The sequence below is a fragment of the Scomber scombrus genome, chromosome 10 (genome assembly GCF_963691925.1).
Source record: "Scomber scombrus chromosome 10, fScoSco1.1, whole genome shotgun sequence".
Lineage (NCBI taxonomy): Eukaryota > Metazoa > Chordata > Actinopteri > Scombriformes > Scombridae > Scomber > Scomber scombrus.
The window spans coordinates 13,837,924-13,852,592 of NC_084979.1; the positions used below are offsets into that span (position 1 = coordinate 13,837,924).

A 14,669-nucleotide genomic window follows, 5' to 3' on the forward strand; every position below is an offset into this window, starting at 1 on the left:
GTAGGGGCTATGGTTATGGTTAGGGTAAGTCTCCAGGAAATAAATGTAAATCTATGTAATGTTCCCAAAAAGGTGACGTAGGTCAGCATCTGTGTGTGTGCACAAACATTTGAGACGTTATCACATCTGAAAACATCTTTATTTAATATTTTACAGTGTATTGCTCCATTTCGCAATAGTGCAAAATTCTATATTTTAAAGTTCCTCATAAATAACAAACATATCATAAATAAACAAATATCACCACGTTTAACACAAACTGAAAAGAAGCTATAGCCACATTGAAATTGCACAAATGGATTCAAGATTACTTTACCAATCGTTCTATTTACAGTCCCACAAAAGTCTCCATTAGACAATCACAGCCCCTATTCTTCTGGGTCCGCTCGAACTCATAATGGAACGCATGGTAGTTTTACAATAACAGAACCGGATCAACAAAATCCTTCAAAAAAAGGAGAAAAAAAGGCAACTTCTCAGAAGTTTAAAATGGTATCACTGCGCTGCACATGAAATGATGGTTACTGACTTAAAGTGATCCATTTGTTTTTGGACAATGCAAGTTCAGTGGCGACATTATCAAATCACCCACCACAGGTTGTACAGCTGGTATATTTGTGGTTAATTATACAGCTGTCACATTTCTACTTCAGTAAGAGTTGGATCCAATTCAACAATGAAGAAATATAACAAGACACCACACTTGTGGAAGGAAACATGGCAGCACCAACAGCATTACTCATTAGTGCCAAGTGTTACTATACTGTAGGTAAAATAGTACTTATGGCTCTCATGTGATTTTAAGCTGTCATGGATTATATCCATCTTCATGTTCTTTTTAGGAATAACTGAGTAACATTAAAGACAACATAGTCTGTTGATTGATTTGTCAACAGGTTTGACAGAAACTAAAGCCTTTTTCAAAAAAATGTAGCGGACATAAGGTACAATGTCATGTGAGGTCATGCTTGTGGCAGTGAAGAAACATTACGAAACACAAATAAAATGTTGCATATCAAATGCAACTGTCAGTCCTCTTAACCAGGAGAAATTCCAAATGCACAAAGACTACCCCTCTCACACGACGACATTCCTCTTAGTCATTTCCATTAATGATATGCACATCACACACACCTAAATAAATATATTAAAACACTCTTAAATAGGCATAGGTCTGTTTCTTTCTCTAAGCATCTTTAAAATGAAATATATTAGAACTTATACATCTTTATAAATACATATAGTTCAACATAATTATTCTGGTTTTATAAAAAAAAAAAGGAAAAAAAATGGATTCAAACTCATTTACAGTTGTGAGGGCCTGGCATCTCTATGTTGGTGTCCATGCTCTCTTGCAGCATGGGAAGGATTTATAACATTGCCTGTTACTACCACCTAGTGTGGCATAGCAGCACTACCACATTTTATCCTCCCGTTGGGAGTCAATGCCAATATGTAAACATGCATGGTGTAACCAGTCGAAGGCTACATTCCAAAAGTAAAATAATTTGTTTTCTCTCTTTTTTTTTTATACATATTATTGCAAAAATCCTGACATCAAAACAAAAATCTTTCAGAGGACAACACCATCAAATCAAAAACATTTACATTACACATGACAGAATTCAATGTCCACCGAGTTTCTCAGTATGTGTGTCAAACTATGGAGTGGTGGTGGGGGGGGGGGGGGGGGAGAAGAAAAGTTCAGTGTTCACATATCTTGATCCAGGAATATCTGTACTCTTCAAAAGAGAGGGAGCTGGTATCTGGAGAGAGGAGCTGTACAGCGGAGTGTCAGGCTCACAGATTTGATACAGTGCAGTCCAGAATCAATTGCAAACTTGGTAAAAAGCAGCACGAGCACAAAATCAAACATATAAAATGTTTAATGGTAAAAATAAGAAAGGAAGGTAAAAAATCTAGAAAAAAAGGATGGTTACAGAATGTTTGCCTTTTTTTTTGCAATTTTTGAAAGCCAATTGAGTTAGTTAACTTATTTTGGTCTATGTGATATAAGTTCTACAACATTGGTGTTTTTAGTGCTAACAGGAGCTGCACTAAATTTAAAAGCTCCATTAATAGTATCTGATGTGTTGTTGGTACAGTGCAAACTGAAAAAGTGCAGAGTTACTTGTGAACATTTCTTTTGAGATTTTTAGATTTAAATTCTTTACTTATGCTTTACATTTTTTACCGCTGTGGTGGGCCAATCTTAACCAACTGTGCCATTGATCCTGGACGGTGCTGTATATTCACCAAGCCTCATTCACACCATCCCTCCACCACCTCTCAAACAGAGCAATTGCGTCTCTTCCCAGAGCCAGTCTGGGCTGTAGCAGCAGAGGCTGAGGTCAGCCAAACGGTGACCCCGTGTCAAAGGCTGGTGGAGGAAACCGAGAGGGTGGGCGAAGAAGGCGGCGGGAAGTTCAGCAGCTCCAGCACAGCCACGCCCACACTGCTGCGCCGTGTGAACATGCAGGATGCTGCGACCCATTTGTTACTGCGCGGGTTGTACTTCTCAATGGAGTTGAGACTGGAGCTGCCATCGTTACCTCCCACTGCGTATAACCAGCCATCCATAGCCACCAGGTCATGGGTGCTCCTGGAGTGGGAGAAAGAAACCAGTTCAAAATACCTGGAGTGTGAACTTCATAGTTTCACTTTTTAATTACTATGATTTTCACACTAACTGAAAATGAAGAGTGAGCCCCTCGTGCCAGACAGTTGTGGATTGGACCCAGTGCTGTAAATACATTTATCACAGCAGAGGAACCAGTGGAAAAAAAGACACATTTCTCCTCTGTTCAAGCAGATAAATTCAGGTCTGAACTAGAGATACCGAGTTGCAGTTTATATCCATGTCTCTCCAGACTCATATTATTACCATAATATTTTCTAGTGAATAAATAATTGTGGTTATTTCACATTGTCACACATCTGAACTAGAGGAATGATAGATTAGTGGTCATTACACTGTGATGTTTTGGAGTGTGTAAATGGAGCCTCTCAGCAACCAGACAAGAGACGCACTCAAAGCCACACCTCTGATTAAAAATCATGGTTTATTCATGAGCTTGCACAGTCAACTGTCGTCAAGTTTCCCCGCTCCTCCAGTATACTGACTCGAACACAAGCGAGTGTGTCCGATACTGTGTTTGTCAACGTCAGGGGAACAAATGAATTTCTGAGGTATCCACAAATCCAAGACTGCTACATCTCTAAATCTCACTACTTGATGACCATCTTGCCAGTGTGTGTGTGTGCACGACTACTTGCAGCCACAAAACAAGTATCATCTTCTAAGAAAAGGCTAAGAAAGATTGTTGTGGAAAAGGGATAGTTTGATGTTTATGCAGTTAGGGAGACAATTAAAGATTTCCAACAAGGCAAAATAATCACAGCATGGCAAACATTTTGACAAGACAACACTACAGCTTTGTTTTTTTAGCCTTGAAGAAAGGATATTTCATTTGAGACCAATGCATTTTCACATCACTCATCACTGAGTTGGAATAGTCCTGATGGCTGATAAAGTGTGTCACTTTACTTAAATTTCCTGGACCCAACCCAGCTCATTTTTCAGATGTCATCTCCTCTCCCATCTTTTCTCTCTCTCTCAGCTGTGCTCATATAGACACATTAAAAATACGAATTAGTGAAAATGATGTTTTCATGTATATTGTAATAGAGGTTGTAGGTCCTTTTCACTCATAAAAATAAAGCAGAGTCTTGTCATCTAACAGTGCCATAGTGTATCTGTATCTTAGTGAACGACGCTTCAGTTTTATATGCTTCTTTACCCACTCCAGTGGTTCTCATTAGAAATCTTTGCCGATGCAAATCTCTGTGCTAAGTTTTGTTCAGACTTCATAGTCACTGACTGTGTAGTTTGTTAACTCTTTTCCAAAGCTAAGCAGTCACATCAGCGTTCAAACACACCTCAGTATCTATGTCAGTAAGTGAACACATTCTTTAAACGTGTCACTTTTACACTTTTACATACAAATGAATTTCTGTTACATTCAAGCCTTTGCCAAACAATGCTAATTAAGCTCAGATAAATTTCTCTCTATTTCACAGAGTTATTATATTTCATGTCAGGTGCAACATTCCTGCATTGGCCATTTGGCCATTACTTCTGCGGCCCTTCTGCGGCCCTTCTAGACTCCAAACATTATTGGACTGAATGCCTCAAACAAGTCACTTGGCGGGGGTTGTGTGACGCTCAATCAATTTATCCAACGTTTTACAGCCTCAACAGTAGGTTACAGCCAGTGGTTTACTGGCCATCAGGCACACTGGGACAAATCCTGGTGGGCCATCAAAACATATCTGTTTTTACAGGGTTCACATGAGTGCGTGCTGTCAGGCAATCACCATCAAGTGCCCCCCCTCCCTATTTTTTCAGCATAGACGCCTTTATTTAGCAGTAGACAGACAGGAAGGGAGAGAGAGAGGGGGGTGTGGCATGCAGCAAAGGACCACTGGCCGGGATTGGAACCGGGGTCGGCTGCGTACGTGGCATGCACTCTAACCACTCGACCACCTGCGTGCCCCAAGTGCCCCCATTTACTCTCACTGACAGAAGGGAGAGACAAAAGTCCAGCACTACAGCTTTAAAGTGAGTTCTGGCAGTTACAAATTTTGTATTTGCCGCTTTCTCTTCTTTCCTTATCGTATTATAAGAGTTCTGAAGGACGTACCACTACTGGGTCTGTTCTGTTTGTGCTGCTATGAATTCTGACTGTACACTAACCTGCGTATGTTCATTGGGGCCACTCCCTCCCAGGTGTTGGTCTTGGGGCTGAACCGCTCCACAGAGTTCAGGCAGCTGGTGCCGTCATTTCCTCCTGCGACATACAGCATACCATCCAGCACGGCCACCCCGGCACTGCTGCGCCGACTCAGCATGTTGGCAATGGCTGTCCATGTGTTGCTCTGTTCATCCAATAACAACGCAGAGCATGGGACACGTTTAGACTCACCCAAAATGTTTTCTCCCACATTTAGTCGATGTAAACCTGGCAACAGACAAGTTTCTTTGATGATAAATTTAACAGCATACAGTTTACCTGGGGCTCATATTTCTCCACTGTTGCAAGATGTGAGGAGCTGTCATAACCTCCCACTGCATACAAGCTGCCATCTGGAGGGGAAAAGGGAGTTAACACCCAGAATGTAAATATTAGCAGTGAGATTCCAAGACAGCAACTCCCTCTTGATTTCAGACGTAAAAATGTACGGATAAAAACATACATACTGTGGAACAGCTTCTTCTTAATATTATTCTTAATATTATGTTTGTTCCTTGTTCCTACCCAGAGTTGCTACTCGGACATATCTCCTTCGTGTGCTCATGGCAGCAATTGAGGTCCATGTACTGGTCAGAGGGTCATAACGCTCTGCACTGTAAAAGAAGAAAAAGTCGTACTTACAGTGAAGCTGCAATATTATCCAAATTTATATAAAATATATTTGAGTTTAGGCCACGAATTGGCATCAGAACACACAAAACTGCAACAAGAAACAACAATATCTGAAATATGACTGAAAGATGTTCAGCATTCAACACTGAAATATCAGCCTTGTGTACCTGTTGAGGCAAGAAGCTCCATCATAACCTCCAGCAGCATACAGCAGACCATGCAAGACTGCTACACCCAAACAGCTCCTCCGTGTTCCCATGGAAACCTCAGGTTGCCATGAGTTAGTGATGGGGTCATACGACTCCACAGTTGCAAGGTCTGAGGTTCCATCATACCTGTGGAGATTTGGACAAATGAATAAGAAATGTCCCTTTGATGACTAGTACTGAAGTGGCAGCATGTGGCCTTGACTGATCTCTGAATAAAAATGCAATTAATGAATTTTTCTCCATGAATATGCCACCATTAATGAATTGCAACGGAAAACTATCAGTTAAGGAAAGAACTTAAACTGATTAAACTAGTTTTGCGTAACTGTTACTCAGGATCATTTTACATTTCAAATATTCTAACTGTCGAAGCTACCTCTTTATAACAGTCACATTCACAGCACAATTTGTAATTTGAGTGAGTAATTAAGTAATTTGTGTTTGAGTAAGGAGATGGGGTACCAGCTAAGTTGAACTCATTTTGGTGTCAAAAGAAAACATTGTGGGTCTCATTACTCACCCTCCAACAGCGTAGAGTCTGTTCCCAATGGCTGCCACGCCCACTCGTGCCCGCCGAGTGGACATGGATGCCACCATGTGCCAGCGGTCTGTCCTGGTGTCATACGCTTCACAGTCTCCATGGATGGCGAACAAGCTGCCACCACCTGCGACACACACAAATGGCAACAATATGCTTAAAACATGAAACTATACAGTGATGTTATGAGCACACACAATTTTTTCTGTTTGCAAATTGTAGGTTAATTTTGGCTTAGATCCAGGTTCACCCCTGAGCTCTGTGCTGGATCAAGTTTTCAGCCTTTACTGCAGTTAAAAATGGCTTTTACTTGGATATTGACATCTTGATGTTCTTGACGTGCTGCCGGAACAAGTGTGCTGTAATGCAAGTAACACAAATACAAGTTCTTGTGCTTAAGAAACAATTAACTTTACATGTTCTAGTTGTGAGACAATTTTGTAACTATGCAACACAACAGCGATAAAACATTTTTGAGTGTTAAGTTAGATACCATATGGAAAAAAATCACTATTGATCTGGACAGGACAGAACAGCATTTTTTTATTGTTCATTTTGTTCAGCTTTAACAGTTAGAGATGTTCAAACAAATGTTTCACATAACTGCAATGCATCCATTAAGACCTGGAAAACATTTCAGCTATAGGAATTTCTAGAGAACGCCCAGAAAATATCTAATCCCATAGTGATTTTTGAATGATGACTATAAAAATGCTGATGTTTATGAGTGACATTAGAAGCTTAAATTAACTGATGTGTAGCCAAAGTGTACCCTAATGGGTACCTTCAGGGGCACACTGACCAACGGCGAAGAGCACAGGGCTGGCACCCTCACAGCGTCGGGGGCGTGTTCTGCTGTTGCTGAGGACTCCCCTCTGCTCAGGCATCAGGTGGTACTTGAGGGCCTCGATCAGCAGGTCCTTGCATTCCGAGTGGTGACGCACCAGCAGCTCGGTATCCACGTTACTCATCAAGAAGTCTCGCCTCAGCAGTGGCAGTCGCACACACTTCATCAGCTAACAGGGGCAGAAGGAATGTAGGTGGTGAATTAGGATCAGGAAGAAAGTGAAGAATGACTTGTGATGGAAATACAAGAGAGAGAGATTTGGGACAACCTTATGTTCAAGTTTGAAAAACAAATCAGTGCTAAGAGATCATCTAGGGTGAGGTGAGGCAAGTCTTACCCAAGGCACATGTTGCCTACGTCCATCTATATCATGTTTTACCCAGCTCAACACGGCTCGGTATACTTCCTCTTCAGATGGCACATTGAGATTGTCACTGGAGATCAAATCCAGTACCTGAATGGAGAAGATAAAGCACATAGGCAGAGATACATTACATGACTTACAAGAACAACTTAGAAACATTTGCTTTATTAAAGTAGTAAGAAGTAAGTAAACACTTTGCCAATCTGTTCAGTTAAATACAGTACATCTACTCAGCACATCTTGAGCAACACAGTCTTCATTTCATCTGAGTGTGAAAGCTGCCTACCAAACATATCAACACAGGAAGTACATTTACACACTGTAGACCACAGATAATGTTAGTTCCTGCATGATGTTGTACCTGACTTTGTCTACTGAACTTTCTTCTCTCTCCCTTGGTTTGCTTCATGTTACCCAGACTGACTATTAAGCAGGGATAAACAGTGGTCGGTTTCAAAATTACACTTGTCAAATTGAATCAATCAGTGAAAAATAAAGTGAAACAAAATCATCTCAGGCTCTATTTTAACTGAATAACCACACATAATTACGTGTGTGTTATGTTAAGGTCTGTTATGTGTTTAGTGATTCTATAATATATTTAAGTTACCATTCAAGAGTGTGTGTGTGTGTGCATCCATGGCACAGTGAGTGCTACAGTCTGAGTGGCTGGCTGGCTCTGTTCCAGGATCAACCCAAAGCTGGCAGTACTGGGTGGGGCCATAGCAGCCAGCTGCTGCCTTTCCTGTCTAGATCAGGGCAACAGTTAGCAGTCACCCAGGAACAGTCTCTGCTTATCCACAGTCACACAGAGAAATACTGCTACTGCTGCTACTGCTGCCACTGCTCCACTCTGCAGTCTCCCTTACCTCTGCATGCATATTACTGCATCACAGTAATTCAAACAATTTGTGTGTGTGTGTGTGTGTGTGTGTGTGTGTGTGTGTGTGTGTGTGTGTGTGTGTGTGTGTGTGTGTGTGTGTCCGAAAATGTAAAAGGAAATGGGCTGAGTGTACGAAATAACAGGCCTTATAGTATGGCTGCATGAATAAGGGATGTATGAATAAAAAAGGGATTTCTTCTGAAGATGCTTAACATGTTGTTATACACTACACACACAGTAATAAGGATGCATTCATCCTTTGTTGTCTTTATGTCATGCATGTGATGCTACATCTATGAAGCATCATCAATGCTGGCTAGTCACAGTCCTGTCATGCCTTGCCAATTCCTTCACAGTGCATGGAAAGAAATATGGGGCATATTTCACAGTTCTGTAAGCTCAGAGTCCTTCAGTGAAGCCAGTAAGTAAATCCAGATCTAGTGCAGATTTGTGACAAACAGACACAGAACAGCTGCTGACAGAACGGTGTGGTAATCCAAAAGAAAGAGAGGGACAGAAGAATAGAAATAAAGAAAAGAAAATCATCTATTTTTAATTCCTGCTTTTATGCAGCTTAACTTTAAGTCCACACACTAACATTGCAGATTCAGTCTGCAGGCTTTAAGGGCCACAAACAGCGACAGCAAACATTGGCTTTTTACTCATGGAGCACTCTTATTGTGGGGATTGTTCGTCAGAGAAGTGACAAGATAATGGGAAAATGATGCTAGCAGCTGTTTGTTGCATCTCTTCACTGCCACTCTGTGACCTTGCAAGGCTCAACAGGCATATGTTTCAAACAGACGTCATTTCACATAAGAGATGATCATGTTCTGTCTTTTAATCAGACGTCACTGTGAACCCTCCAAATACCTGAATGCAGGAACTTAGCATCTGCTATGCCATTAGATGATGTCTGATATTGTGAAGCTAATTTAAAAAGCCAAAAACATAAGAATTAACACTGGATTGAAAATGTGAGAACATCAAAAAAACACAGGCCCGTTTAACCAATCAATTTTAGAGTGACAGCAGATCCCAATCTTGTGTGTTGAATGTGAGTGGTGAGAGCTCCCTTTTGTTTAAATTTGGATAGCAGATTGTGCCTACGTCATTTCTTTAACCTTTATTTATCTGGGGGAACAATTGCTCTTTTTCAGGAACGCCCTGCTCAACATAAATTCACATTAAAAGATTGCCAGTATAACCACAGTCTGATCTGTTGGCTACTGAGCAGCTTCACCTTCCACTTCATAGTAAATACTAAATTAACTAACCTAAATCTAACTAATTCTTGAAGACATTGGCTGACAGTATGCTGCATGGTGAAAGTAAAATATTCAAACCAAACAAAAACAAACCCTTATTGATATACCTTAGAGAAGTAAGCAACACTATTAGCTCTATAAACAGTACAGCAGCTGTGAAAATGTCACTACCTTTGCCCAGTAACCACTTTCCAGAGAGGAACCACAGTGATGCCACCGCTGAGCGCAGCTGATGAATAAGTGATAGTTTGGTTAAGGTGATGTGCCAGTTAAAGTAGTCCATGACAGCGCAGTGGAATTATAAAAATTGAAAGAGACAGTGACTGACGTAGCTAGCTGAGGAAGACGAACGTTCTTCCTAATGACTGTTATTAACACAATGGTAAGCTTGAGGCCCCTTTCCTTGGGGAGCCTCTGTGGGGAAAAACATGTTTGGTTTGGAAACAAGCAGCTGTGTGAGGAGAAGATGATGAACAATATGCAGCAAAAGAGTTAAGCGCTTCTCAGTACTGCGTTAATCTTTGTGTTTTCTTCAGCATATTTCTAAGCAACTGGGTGGATTAATTAAGTTGAGCAACCAAAGTGCTGCTATTTTTTAACAACTTGTTAAGCCAATTATTGTAATGAATTTATAATGGATTACATTGTTAAAGAAAATACTCAATTGTTGACACAGAAACAGAAAAGTAAACACAGACTAGGTTTGATCAGGAAATGTTTCGGTCTACTTGGCAAAGACTTTTATATTGAAGTATTGACGTAAAGTATTCTACTTTTACACGCAAGTTCCCAGTAGTGACTGTATACAACAACACTGCCAGATCTTACAGCAAGAAAATGACCAGTACTGAGGAAACAATTGCCAGTAGACAGATGTACCAACAATCATTTGTTTTCCACCATGAATATGCGACCATTAAAACAGCTTACTTTAAAAGCCAGCAGGAGACAGAAAATTCATCATCCTTACCTGTTTCAGTGGCAGCAGCATAAATTCCTCTGTCTTGGACACCTCCACAAAGTGCTGCAGGACATATTTGTGTGCTGACTTGAGCAGGTCGCTGCAGGAGTGTGTGTCAGCAAAGCCTCGGATGCCCAGGCAGTTTGAGGGGTCCAGTTGGCTCAGGAGGAACTTACAGCAGGCATCCCGCACCCCGTTGAGCTGCAGCAGGCTCGCTGCTGGAAGCAACGTCTAGGAAGTGTGCAATTACAGGTGGAAATAAACTCATTCTGGTGTACTTGGTGTCTTTTAAAATGAATAGGAATGAAATAAAGTCTAATTTGACCTTGTCTGAAATTACCTGCACATTGCCCTCCCCGACCACGATCTCTGCTGTGTAGGCGTACTGGACCAGCTGCTCCAAAGCCTGGGGATCAATGTCATGTAGGGTCACATGGGTCTGCCGACTCTCCGACATCTCATCTGCATGATCGCACAGAATGAGACCTGTTACATTTTTAGTTATTACCATTAAAACTCCAGCTGATATAATTACCTCCTTCAATCATGCTGACACATGGCAGTTCCTAATGTATACAGTGCAGCTGACAAATGTCAGTAGACCTCATTTGTTGCTGTCTGTTTAATCAGTTGTTTAAATATTAAGATTTTTTGAATTCCTGAAACTAAAGTAAAAGAGTACACTCTTGCCCAACATGGGTAAACCTGCTGAAGTTGGTGTCAGGAGTTTCAACATCAGCAGTCAAATATTCCATCTCTTATTAGTTATAAGAAATCACAAACACAATAACTGCAGAGGAGATGTGATTTTGCTGTTAAAGTAAACATGAAAGATCAGCCAATTCAGCCAAAATGGGCAAATTAGTGACTGTGTCAGATAAGAGAAAGACTGAGTCTCAAAGCCAGTCTGTCGGGAGAGACATTGTAACCTCACAAAGGTCTACTGTCTGAAGGAAATCAGAGACACACACCTCATTTGGCCACCTGTTCCCCAGACAGGAAGAGGAGGAAGGAAACGATAATGCTCAGAGGATGAGATGGTGTTTACTGCACACACATGTGTGTGCCATCAAACTCTGAGCAACAGAGCAAATTGATGCACAGCTTGATGTTAGAGTTTGAAATGTCTGAAGCCTCGTGGATTTCAGGAATAAATGCAAATTGAAGTGAAATGAGGTGTCAGAGATAAAGTTGGACAATGTGGACTGGACTTACTGGTAAACATAGCGTGGAAATAGGGGCTGCAAGATGCTAGCACCACTTTGTGCGCCTTGATTTCTTTGTTGGAGACATGGAGCACGATGTCACACAGCAGGCCGCGCTGTCGCATCCTGTTCATGGACACGAAGGAGTCGTGATAGTGGCGCTTTGAGTTGTGCGAGATGCTGTGGCCGTCACGGTTGAGCAGCTGCATGCCCCCCTCCATCATGGTGCCTGATGTGGCGGTCGCGGGCTCTTGCCTGTGCCGCACTCTGGGCAACTAGAACATGCAGAAAATCATTTTTATGTCAGTTAATACTGACATCATTAACCTATAAAAATATCTTTTGTCATCAGAAAAATCTTCCACCTGAATGAGATAAGTGTATCTGCAGGGGTGCAGGTGCTATGGCAGGTGTCCTGAGCAATCACTGTACCTTTATTTATTGTTATAGTGCTCATGCTGACAGCTATGACAGGAGGCCTACCAGCATGACAGAAAGCTCAGTACAACTATTAGGTGTAGTGGGTTGACTGGCCTGATTATTTGACATTCAGTGTCAACACAGATTAAATCTCATAATGACAACAGAGTGTCGAAAAACGAACATTATTCCTTAAACTGGAATCAAATCAATCCAGGCTTTTCACCTCTTGGACTGTCTTATCTAATTGCAATTTCTCCTGTCTAGTGAGTTTAATTGCACCAGAATTAGCTGTGAACCCCCCTCCCACCACCACTACCACCTCACCCCAGCTGCTGCCTCGGGTAGGAAGGGTGGGAGGAGAGAAGGATGTAGTCTGAGTTGGCCTTTTCCTTTGTACTTTCATCCGCCCTGCTTTCGGATGGAGAACACGCTTCACAATGTTGCATAACCATCGTCACGCGGCATCTTAGAACTTGTTTTCTGATGAATATTCAGAATCCAGTCAGGCAAACTACTGTGTGAAGTAAACCAGACTGGAACTATATAAGAAAGACCACCGGCCTAAAACAGACTACAGGCAGGAAACATTTGCACTCAAATAAACAAGCATTAGAGCAGAAGCAGTGTCTTTAAAAAAGGTACTTTAAGGCTTTACTTTAATTTTGCATTTTTAAAAAAATCATTCTTCATATTTGTAAATACTAAATAAGTTTCTGTGACACAAGTACAAGCTTATTCTAACAAATAAGCAGTCACTACTAAGTCACTAAGTATATTGACTGATTTGAAGTCCAAGAAATGCAGCACTCAAGTCTGAAACAAAACAATATAAGCAATTCAGATAAAGTTGAATTTCACATGTTTTTCCAGTCCAATTCATCCATCACTGAGTGTCAAAGCATCATAATGAAGTTTCCATCTGTTTTGAGCCACTGTTTCTACAAATACTCCACTGTCCCCTTGAGGACCATCTCATATGTCACCACAGCTGTATTCCGACCAGCTTTGGATACCATTTTCCAAAACACAATAGACCACAAAAAACACACATAGGCCATGTTCCTGTGTGTGAGAACAATCTGCTCTCCTGCTCAAGGGAGAAACATGAGACAATGCTGAAAACATGGATACACAGGAGGCTGAAGCAAAAATAACAACATAGATGCCACAGTTAAAACTAAAAGAGTAAGGAACTTGTCCAGGTAATTCCTGGCTTGCCTCTTATTAAAATATTATCTGTCTGTTCTGGTCCCAAACATTGGCTGGTATCCAAAACCAAGGCTCTGAGGACCCTATATAAACATTGCATGTACAATATTGTTGGCCACTGTTTTGGACAGAAAGATGTTTCTATTCATATATCTTCCTCTGTGTGTGATCTGAGGAAACCCCAACCCCCACCTCCATCTATCCAGGATAACAGCAGCAGCAGCAACAGAAAGAATGAATGTGTAATTTCTTTACCGGTGGTTGTGTTGCAGTTATCGTTGCACACAGTATCCTCCTCTCCTCTATATGATGGGAAAGATATCAGCGGCTGTCGCAGTCACGTTGGTTTAAAACTGGTACCAGTGTCTGGCTATCTGTCCACATTATGACTCAAACACACTAAATATGAAGAAAGCCTCTGTTTTGTGCTGTATACGGTTGACGTCAATGCAAAAAACCCTGCATGAAAGCCGACATAGGTTCCTTAAGGTGGAGCTGAAACTGTCCGCCATAAAACCGGCAGCAACACTACTCATACTGTTAAAATATGACATTGTGGGAAGGAAAAGGCACACATGAAACACACATTAAGATATTTGTTCAGCGCCCCCCACCTTTACAGTGGGCGTTTGTTTATTGTACGACGTAGGGGGAAAACGACCTTAGTGTTTCCTCTTTTGTCTGGTCTGAGTCAGGAAGTACGCTTGATAAATTCATCTACGCTAGCGCGAAGGGCGGGGTTTTTCTTTAGAGCGCCGTGATTGGTCAGAACCGGAACCTTCCCTGCACCTCGATTAACCCGGACAACAAATAAAACACACAGCTTGGTTATCAATAATGCAAAGACCTTTATATTATTTTACACATTTACTCACAGGTGCAACGAACGCAGTAATCAGTTTACATAAAATACAATGCATTAGTTGATTCAGTGTTAGCCTGGATTAACCAGATTAGCTAATGTTAGCAACGAGACACTCACCACCAGCCGTCGTCTGTGCCGATAAGACAGCGGTGATTTCTTCCTGTTTGTGAGCTTGCCCAGCTTTGTGGCTGCTGTAGCGTTGCAGACTAGATAATAAAAAGGACAATCCTCCCCCTCCCTCCGGCCTTGTCCCGTGAATGCAGCTGATCATTTAATTTAAAGCCTCACGTGTAGCATCATAACACTGTCTGTGCTCGTCAGCGCCGCTTTGACGGAGAAAATGAAAGGTTGTCGTGCTCGCCAACTGTTTTATTTGACATTTTTGAATTAACTATGCAAGTGAGTCATTTTAGTGCTGTAGCTTACTATCAGACACCACACAAAAAACCCACCTAAACATCAGGTTAGCAA

The 14,669-nt window shown here is 41.4% G+C and overlaps 1 protein-coding gene across 3 annotated transcripts; it reads right to left on the reverse strand.

Moving 5' to 3' along the window:
- Positions 1 to 1,263: 1,263 nt before the first annotated feature.
- On the reverse strand, positions 1,264 to 14,505 carry klhl17 (kelch-like family member 17). Of its 3 annotated transcripts, none has more exons than XM_062426727.1 (12): positions 14,316 to 14,505; positions 11,712 to 11,976; positions 10,837 to 10,958; positions 10,506 to 10,727; positions 7,358 to 7,474; positions 6,958 to 7,189; positions 6,156 to 6,300; positions 5,594 to 5,761; positions 5,319 to 5,407; positions 5,073 to 5,146; positions 4,757 to 4,938; positions 1,264 to 2,602 (listed from the first exon to the last, which is right to left on the reverse strand). In XM_062426727.1, the coding sequence occupies exons 2-12, from the start codon at positions 11,923 to 11,925 to the stop codon at positions 2,374 to 2,376; spliced, it is 1,794 nt and encodes a 597-aa protein (XP_062282711.1). In that variant the 5' UTR covers positions 11,926 to 11,976; positions 14,316 to 14,505; the 3' UTR covers positions 1,264 to 2,373. The 3 variants fall into 3 exon arrangements, with proteins under 3 accessions (XP_062282711.1, XP_062282713.1, XP_062282712.1); XM_062426729.1 differs by having other exon boundaries at positions 6,976 to 7,189; positions 14,316 to 14,504; XM_062426728.1 differs by lacking the exon at positions 14,316 to 14,505 and adding an exon at positions 13,589 to 13,796.
- Positions 14,506 to 14,669: the final 164 nt, after the last annotated feature.